The following is a 10,039-nucleotide window of genomic DNA, read 5'->3' as shown; positions in this document are numbered from 1 at the left end:
CCGGCGCCTATGCCCTCTTACCCATTACATTTAAATGAAATACAACTAAAATGAGTTTGCGTGCCTGCATAATACTCTTTGGAAATTATAAGTGAAAATTTTTTTAGGTTTTGGCTCACTTTAAAATGAGAACCAATAGAACTGTCACAACATGAGAAAATGTATAAGTAATAATCAACACTACATTTCCGAATTTGGCCTGCAAAGAAATCCGCTACCTCTAAGTTAGAAAAGAGATTAGTAAATAATGATAAAATAAAAAAGAAAGAAAAGAATGAGTTTCTACCGCTGTATCTAGAACAGAGCCTGAAACGGTGCAGGCTCAAGAAATCGTTTGTACTATAATACGTCTTGAAGTACTGTGTGATACTGTTGACTCAGACTTTTACAAAGCTGTGAGAATTGTAATCCAATCCGACTCATTTTGTCTCTCCTGATCGTTCGTAAGAAATGCTAATTCATGACCACCTTTTCACAATTTGATTGGAGCATGCATTCATAATGGAAAATAGTTGACATAATAATCTATCCCCAGGCATTATCATGCCAACATGTACTTATATACATGTACTATATCTTTGTGAGACGTAGATATAAAATGTCTCAGGTTTTCGATTATAGTTATAATTTCGAGGAAATTTCTTTAATTCTTATCATAATAAAAACATTATACGTAAACTTGAGGCTATTAGATTTTCATCCACTTACCTCTGTTCCTGTGAAAAAATGCAAGTGTCAACCTCAATGTCATCCACGAATCGCACGTACTCGGGCGGCCAGTGGAAAAAAAAACACCGGTCACACGCGCCAAGGGCCATGGCATGCAGTGCCAATATAATAATAGCTCGCACAAATTGATACATAACATTAAATTTTGTGTTTGTGTGCATGGGGACGATCCGATGGTTCATACAACAAAAGGGTTTCGTACAATTATTTTTAACATTGTTAAACGTACTCTTCCACATTTACGTAGCATAATAATGTGTCTTTATATTTATTTGGATTGTTATCTTGAGAATTGCTAAAAACCGTTATTATGAAAAAGTGGACCTTTCAGAATTTGGGGGGGGGGGGGTGCGTACGCACCCGACGCACCCCCCCTGGCTACGGGCCTGTACATCAAAGTACAATGTACATGTAATGTACATTCAGACTTCGACCGAAAGATCGGTCTCAATCTTGTCGTCGGGACTCGGGGATATGTTCCGCTCGGAGCTTGTCTGGCTTCACGGAATCCATATATGGATAATGGCCGTAAAAGTTAAAAAAGAATGATAAAAACTCTGCCTATAACAGACAGATTCTTGTCTAATTCAGACTACATGTACACACACAATCTCTCCCATCGCCTGCCGCAATTCGTTGACTGGCTTGACCTATATGTCATGTATATGTAACTCAATAGACCTACATGCTTTTCTATCATGTAGGCCCTATACATTGTGCTCCATAGTTTACCTGCTCCATGGGTACCAGGAGCTATAGCCATGGTAACTTCAGACCGGTAATTTGCTATGTATGCTTGATGCTATAAAAATGGCGCGGAGCGATAAAACTCAAAATGTCACGAGATTGCCATTTCATAGACACGAAAATGATACGCATTAAGAATCAACACTGTGTCCGTATGTGTAAAGGTGAAAATCATAAAATTTTATTGCTTGATAAACAGATGTGCATTCACTGTGGACACCCATGTTTACACATTGTATGCAACGGGTGATGGTAAAAAAATTCTCTATACAACATTTTCTATGTATGTAACAGATCACTCTCCTCTTTCCTTTCCTGCCTGTCTATCAATGGTCTGTCTGTCTGTGTCTGTCTCTGATCTTCTGTTTTCCATGTATTATCCATGCTTATTGTACACTGCCGCGCACTTTGAGTCAATAGGCCTATACTGTATTATTGCTTATACATGTTCTTCCAAAGTTGGATAAACATTAACAAATGCAATGTCAAGAGGTATTATAAAACAGTAATAACAATAAGCATGTGCATATTTTATGTGGTGTCGATTTCCCTACGAAATGATATCACATCACAGCTTTGTTTGAATTGAAGAGTGCCAAGTACTGATGGTAAACACAATTTGACAAGTAGGGTGTTCAAGTTAATTTAATACTACAGATACATAGTGTATAATCTTACAGAGCCTAGTGTGAGACCTTATCGTATACACTTCTGTTGCGTTATTCTCAGGATATGAGCCTTTAATAGCCAAAATTCAAATCGCAATGTTCTCTTTCCACCTCCCTGGTGTATTGATTTGGTACGTGAACACTACACGATTGGACTCTGCTGGCTGTTGCTTTGTGAGTTCCCTTGTACTGTATTGACTATCCGGATTAGAGCGATTGAAGCGACTCTGATTTTGAAAACCTACATTGGACCATGGACCTATAACAACAGGTCCATGATTGGACAAAAGGCCGAACCCAAGAGAAATTGAGGATAGCACTCTATTCACTATACAGTACTGTACCACATTTGGTAAATCCTCTATTCTGATTGGCTAAAATTGAGGGCATAACACTACCATTGTCTCCAGCCCCATATACGCCCAAAGCTGCTGCTCCATACATTCAACTAAACAATCTGCTTTTGGCTCGCAGAGTTACATTGTATACAGTACTATTGTGAAGAAACTTCAACGCTTGCCTTTTACAATGGTAATAGCGCAAGAGGTAACCCTCGTCCCCGGGAAGATATCACTTACACTATGTTTGTCGGATGCGTTCGTAATACACGTCTGTACATAAAAATACGTACATGTATATTGAAAAGGAAGTAGATACACTTTGTTCACAATTGTTATAACAATCAGTGAATTGACTTATAGCACGACGGCGGACCAAGTTAAATTTCATTGAATTTTATTCCAAATATAAAGCATATGCACGCTCTATAATTACAGAGAAGGCAAAGTATATCAATTCTGTACTACATTGTACATGAATTATACACTTGTCGGATAAAATTGCAAAGCAAAAGTCTAACGTGGCAGTGTAGAAAACAATTTGGGTGAACTGACTGGCAGGATATCGACCAATTAAAATTTCATTTTATTTTAATCGATAATTATACAAATACAAATGTATATAAAACAGGTTATGCAGCAGTCCATATTATGTGGATTACCCCTAAATCCACAGAAAATACACAAGTTTGAACCGAGTCTTGCTATTGCACGGAACCACTGGAGATAGAATATTACGCGTATTTTCCACGATGGTTTGATTTTAACACAAGTTAATTTACGGCTCAATTAAACCGTTACACTTCTTTTTAAATACAAGCTCAAATAAGAAGAATTCTCTGAAGAAATTTCACGCGATCGCATCCAATTACGTTTTTCACAAAATTTACAATCTAAACTTTCTTGATTTTGGTATAGGATGAAATACGCTCGGGCCTTTTCTTTCTGCTGTAATTTTGCAATTACGACAACATGAATTCTATAAAGTTCTATATAGCATTAATCATTCGCAACAGCATTTGCATTCCAATAAGCACACTTCTGGAAATATATAAATATTATCGTACCATGATACAGCATTGTACCGACGTTCCACAGAACATTAGTACAAAGTAGTTTGAAATGAAATCTAATGCCGCCGAACATTCTGTAAAACATCTATATGCGTTTGTTGGAAATGGAAAAAAAAATGGATGAATGAATGAATGAATGAATGAAACCTGAAAAGATACCCGATGAATGTCACTGTCTACTGCATGATGTGTTGTGAAGTGACAATATTATTGCAATTTCTCATCAGTATACGAAGTCGGTCTGTATTACCGGTACTTATACCCGAATCACGGTGTCACTGCTTCTAGTCGGGTCATGTCGAACTCGACGCTAAATCGATGGATCGGAGAGTGTGAGATAATGTTACGCTATCTCTTTAAGCTCTTTCTACTGGTAGATGTCTTCGATGACGTCGTAGTCGACACGGACCTCCGCGCGTATTTGTCATAGATATCGGGAAGAAAGTTCAGTTGCTGGGGGTTGTGCACAGGAACATTCCTAGTGGTCTTCAGCCGCTCTAGGCTGCTGGGATCCTTCACGTGCTGTAGTTTCGGCAGAGTCGTCGAAGACTTCGTCTTTTTCTTTCTCGGGACGTTCCTTCTGATCCCCTTTTCGGGGGATGTCTTCCTAAATCTCTGACGCAACAGTTTGATCTTTCGAGGAATCTCTTTTTCTTTGGGAGCACCTTCGCTCGCCGTGTCCACGGCTACATCGTCCTCATTGCTTTTCGTACTTTTCTGGCTGCTTTGTTCACTTTTCATTTTATTGAAATCGCGGACGCACGCGATGACGTCGTCGTCGCTGTAAGTTTGCTGACCTTTGACGTGCAAGTCTCCAAACTCTGTTGACCTGTGCGTGTGAGTCTTTGTAGGTTTGGACATTCCGCTAACCCCGCTGACGGCACTCCCACCACTGCTGATGCTGGCACGCGATTTATTCAGGCTGGCGTCAAGTTTTACCTCCCCATCGTCGTCGTTCCCATCGGTTTCATAGTCGCTTTCGTCTGGTCGTCCCGTCTTCACTTTGACATGAAGAGCTTTCTTCCTAATTTCCGGGAGACGTCCACCATCGCCTCTTCTCCCCGTTGCACGAGTACTGCCTGCTCTCCTCTTTATTGCACTCTTGTCACGGGCTCGTCTCCGGCTCTCAGGGATGCTCTTTAGCGATTTCACTCCCAGCCGGCTGGTCAAACTCTCGCCGACGCGGCTTTCGTCATCGTCATCCGAATCGACATCCTCCCAATCGCTGTCGCCGGTATTGCTGGACGTCGCGGTGGACAGATAGGCGGTTGCGTACGCCGGGTCGAGTGGTTTGGGTAGCTGGGACTGCATCCGCGATTTGAGCTCTGCCAACCGCTTCATCATCGCCTGAATATCGACGGTATTGAATCGTGATCGAGGTTTTAGTTTCTTCCGAAATGCCCGGAGATCCTTACTGAGGGCTAAACCTCGCTCGTTGGGTGGTTTTGCTGTCAGGGGAATAAGTAACGGAGAGTGTGTTACATCACGTTGTTTTTGACTCACTCAAGAATTTTCTTACTACTTTCTTTATTCCTTTTTTTTTTTAATTTCCCTCTCACTCTGATACATTGTTACACTGAAAATTTTGTTGAATCTCAAATCCTTTCTTATTTCATGAAATGTGGGAAAGTATATGCATAATTGTACTTACTTCTTCACCCTGTAAGTAAAGATGAGAAAGAAACTAATAGTGTCGAAAATGACTTTTCTGTATATGTCTCCAGATACTCTGTTGTTGAATTTACAACCAAACGGATTCCTACGGGTTAATTCACAATGACCTAAATATCACTGTCAGAATCAATCAATGTGGTAATAGCTGAACCGTCACCTCGGTGACAAATGGTGGTCAAATATCTGTCTTCTAATTTGATTAATCAGTGTGCGATTTAAATTACTGTTGACGTCTGTTCAAAGGTGCTAATATTCTACAGTGATTTCCCACCCGATGTACTGTAGTGTAGTACACTGTACTCACTTTCGTAAAAGATTTCGACACCCATTTTCCGGTGGTCGTCTTGCCGCTTGTTGCGGAATTCGAGTACGAGTTCGTAGAGGTCGGGTCGTGCGATATAGAAGAGAAGCGTCTGGAGAAAGAAGAGGCTGTTTTCGGCCACGAGTCGCTGTCCTTCCAGGATGCCCATCAGACGGGGTCCCTTCAGACTCTGACGGAGGAGATCCGGCGGGTGGACATGATCTGCACAGGAGTGAAACATTTTTCCGGAGCAAAAAGAGTAAACGCATGAGAAAGGGAAATAGGAAATGCACTTTTAATTTACCTTCCGCAGATGTGACTTTCTGCTTCTGAGATGATTTACGTGTACCAGGTAAATTTACACGGTGTGCGCTATAACTCTTCGCATTGTTAGTTAGAAAAGGGAGTGGCACAATTCCTTTGTCAGCATAATCAATATGCAGACACCTGTAGCATGATGTAGGATGTGTTGTGCTTTTCTTGCCTATCGACGAGATATCAATTACAGTTGCTTCTCCTTATATTTTTCATCTAAAACTGGAGTTGTTTTTGCGTGCATCAGCTGTAGTTAAGGAAGGCGAATACATTATAAAAATATTACCACAAGGAGTTGATAAACATGACACACCTTCGAGTGATTGAAGAAATCTCCTTGCTTGTTTTTTTTTAATGAAACGTGCGTGAATTGTGAATAGGTAGCTGAAATCCACTCGAAAGCGCTATTCAAAGATAGGTTTGGCAAGCCCACAGCAGACTTCGAACAAGATTAATATTTTGAGATGGAAATGAGTATACCCGTAACCTCTTGAATAAAATAGGAATTTTATGATTAGATCATAATACCATTTCTCACAGTCTCCTACCTCTGCAAAGGAATCGAATATCGGCCACGTTATCAATCGTCAGATTTTCCCCGATATATCGAACCATCCACCGAAATTCCTTGTCCCTCTTGGTCTTCCACTTTCTCGCCACAGTCTCGTCGTCATGGCAACCAAGCCGGAGTTGAGCGTGCTTCGACGGGTCAACAGCGGGCACAAGAGACAGGGGCGGCAGTAGAGGCATCGGTCGGGCCGGTCGATAGTATCGGCCCTGGTGGAAGTATCGTATCTGCGGCATGACGATGGAAAGCCGCGCCTCTCACGTCAAAAATGAGTTGGCCGTTCGTGGTGCATGACTACAGATAATCTCCTAGAAATGATAGATAGAAACAAAGGGGGAAAACCGTCAATGTTCCAGATTATGTTTACTGTTAGATATCTATTGTGACTGTCATGACTAATGCCCTTGAAATTATTGTCTATTGCATGTATGTTCGTATGTGATTGGTTTTCTTTGTAGGTTCTGTGTTGTTATGATCATAAAATAATTACGTCCATTATGCCAACGACATGATAAGATAAGTTCTTCGGTGTTAAACAAAGAAGTGCCACTCGAACAATTAACCTCATATGGATATAGCTCCAACAATATCTTTGTTTTAAGCCCCCTTCAAATTTCTACCCAGGGGTGTGCAAAGATCAGTGCTTCGAATCTGTAGTTACCATCTTTATACTGACAAATACTGATAAAAATGAAATACATACTTCTTCATTCATAATAAAATTGAGGTTGCAGAATTATACAACAAATACATATTGCAGCCACGGTATAGAACATTACAAAGATGTAGCTATCTATCTATCTATCTATCTATCTATCTGTCTGTCTGTCTGTCTGTCTATCTGTCTGTCTATCTATCTATCTATCTATCTGTCTATCTATCTATCTACTTGTCTGTCTGTCGTTATACCTATATTCATGACAGAAGATATGTTTCAAACATTTTCTCTTCTCATACTTTGATACACAACACAGAGTTTACAAATAGTCTCGTAATCCAATTTTAGATTTGAATGTACATATCGCCAGATAACGTGCACTGATTCAGACGAAGAAGTTCCCATTATACACTCAACTGCCATTGAGTGGCATCTTTGATGACTGCACTATACTGGTGTTTTGAACTATAGTGATAGCAAATTGCAAGATTATTGCAAAGAAAAATACACACATTCATTGACTGATGAACTCCATCAATATTCTATCACCCATAATGATTAGCGTGATCACAACATCAAACAGCAAGCAAACTTCAAGACGTTTAGGAAACACACATGGGACATTTTGATAGAATCTCATGTGAATCGTCTGATCAAACTTTGTTTCTCAACGTTTTGTAACAGCTGACTCGCGTAGGCGACTTCGTATTGCTTAGCAACCTCGCCAATGTCCAGTCGCCAACTTCACATTGAATACCACAGTTCGCTGGCGAACCAGTCGATAGCATCGATTCATGTTTCGATTTTGCAAGACAACACATCTTTTGGGAGGGACGACATTAAGAGCGATCATGGATCAATAACATGACATTGCTTTCTCCATGCACTTCATGTATTCACCTCCGCCATTATCATAGCCATTTAATTCCAAGAGAATGTCAAACGCCCTCATCATCGGCATACGTATCCCAAGAGACTATCACGAGACAACATCTATGTTGGATTGCAGAACGACATTCTTCATCCATGTTATCAGTCTCGAGCGGTTTTGAATGTTAGGGAGGGATCCTTTAATCGCTTCCTGACTGAACACAGTGCTTAGTATAATTTAGTTCAGAAGGTTAATTGCTTTTATATCATAAATACATCGTTTCTCCAAAAAAAAAAAAAAGAGAATGAAATAAAATATAATAGTGATAAACACATGACCCCATTTTCCCAAGACGTTCTTGAGGCAGCAATGAAAGGGGACCTTCCTATATCGACATCAACCTCTCATTGCGTGCATATTCTTGAGGAACATGGATTTCTCAAGATTGAGGAGTAAAAGTGTCACGCTTTGTTGACTAATAAAGTGTTGCAGTTGCATGTTGATCCTACTGTATAAATTCATAAGTGTTGTTTTGATGGACATGTCAATTATCTGATCAATAAAAAGTTCAAAAGAAAAAAAAAAAAAAACTTATTATCCCTTCCACTCTGATTCGTGATACGAAAGCATCCACATGTACTATACACTTAGTGCATGTTTTCTGTATTTAAACTGTCCTGTTATTCTACCGGGACCTCAGTGTAATTACGAGTATATGAAGTGGTGCTTTGATTGGCGCACTTTTTATTTATTTTTTTTTATAACAGAGGCACATTATTTTATGGCGTTTCTATCACATTTATGTATAGTACACTTACATCAAACTTTGTACCCATCCTGGAGCAAAGTGATGAGCAAAGTGGCTGACATTGCTCTCAATTGTATTTTGTAATACATACCACACAAAATACCCTTTACAATAAATACTTTCAAGATGCAACTTAAAGCACAATGACATGGGAAGACTTTCAGCTGTCTTCTCTTTTTCTTTTATCTATTTCGATGCATGCATTCGCATTCGTCAATGTTTCGCATTCGTCAATGTTTCGCAAGAATACATGTAGACAACGAGATAAAGAATTTGTTCAAAGGGCAAGGAATGTATGACATGTTAAATTCAAGATCGCTTCTCGGCCTTTCGGCTAAGATCATGTGTATAGATGTATATTTGTTGGTATATGGAACCACCCCAATCCCCCCGGCCCAGATCTCAACCCCCCCCCCCCCCCAAATATGACATGTTAAATTCAAGATCGCTTCTCGGTCTTTTGGTTAAGATCATGTGTATTGATGTATATTTGTTGGTACAAGCATAATGGAACCACCCAATCCCCCCAGGCCCAGACCCCCCCCCCCAGAAAAAACAAAAAACAAAAAACAAAAACCCAACCACAAAACAAAAAACACACAACACAAAGAAACATCCCCCCCCCCGCCAACCAACCAAACAAACGAACCAAAGGAAAAAAAATCAAACCCCTGGAAATATCTGAAGAAATTACGAATTTGGTGTTTCAGTACTCTGTGTATTAAGGATTCGCCATTATACCTAATTCATGACGTCAAAAACGGTAAATGCGCAAAATATACACAGTCAATATGATTCAAGAGTCTAAATCACCGTGCGATATTATTTTGGATATCATACTTTTATATGGATACCATGGAGATACGGAACGCGGTCATGTCATGCATCTGTGTTCAGTTCCATCTACCTCAAAATGGTTGGATCATTGATCCTGTGATGGGGAATCCTAATTACACTGATTAGCGGTATACATTTAGTTCATTTCCCGCATCTGTCCAAGGCCTTTTGAACAGTATTTATACATGTTATACATGTGCAGCGTTGCTGAACGGTTATGCAAAGCCCGCATGATGATACAAAGATTAATGTTTTCAAGGAAATCCGGGTTGCAGATGATAGATGCATGGGTGGTTTGATTTTACACAAGTTCTTGCCTCGGTAATATTACTCAAATACCAACGAGATCGTGTTAGATTGCAGAACGCACGTACTCGTGTGTTATAAATCCGTACTTCTTATCAAGTGACTGCAAGCATGTGCAGGTTCATATACGTACATCAAAAGACACA

At 40.0% G+C, this 10,039-nt stretch overlaps 1 protein-coding gene across 1 annotated transcript; it reads right to left on the bottom strand.

The window, feature by feature from the left end:
* Window positions 1-3,903: 3,903 nt before the first annotated feature.
* Window positions 3,904-6,649, bottom strand: LOC140228535 (uncharacterized). Its single transcript, XM_072308767.1, has 3 exons — window positions 6,394-6,649; window positions 5,534-5,752; window positions 3,904-5,003 (listed from the first exon to the last, which is right to left on the bottom strand). The coding sequence occupies exons 1-3, from the start codon at window positions 6,647-6,649 to the stop codon at window positions 3,904-3,906; spliced, it is 1,575 nt and encodes a 524-aa protein (XP_072164868.1).
* Between the last annotated feature and the right edge of the window lie 3,390 nt (window positions 6,650-10,039).

Source organism: Diadema setosum, chromosome 5 (assembly GCF_964275005.1).
Source record: "Diadema setosum chromosome 5, eeDiaSeto1, whole genome shotgun sequence".
Classification (NCBI taxonomy): Eukaryota; Metazoa; Echinodermata; class Echinoidea; order Diadematoida; family Diadematidae; genus Diadema; species Diadema setosum.
This window is presented reverse-complemented; position numbering and strand designations above follow the sequence as displayed.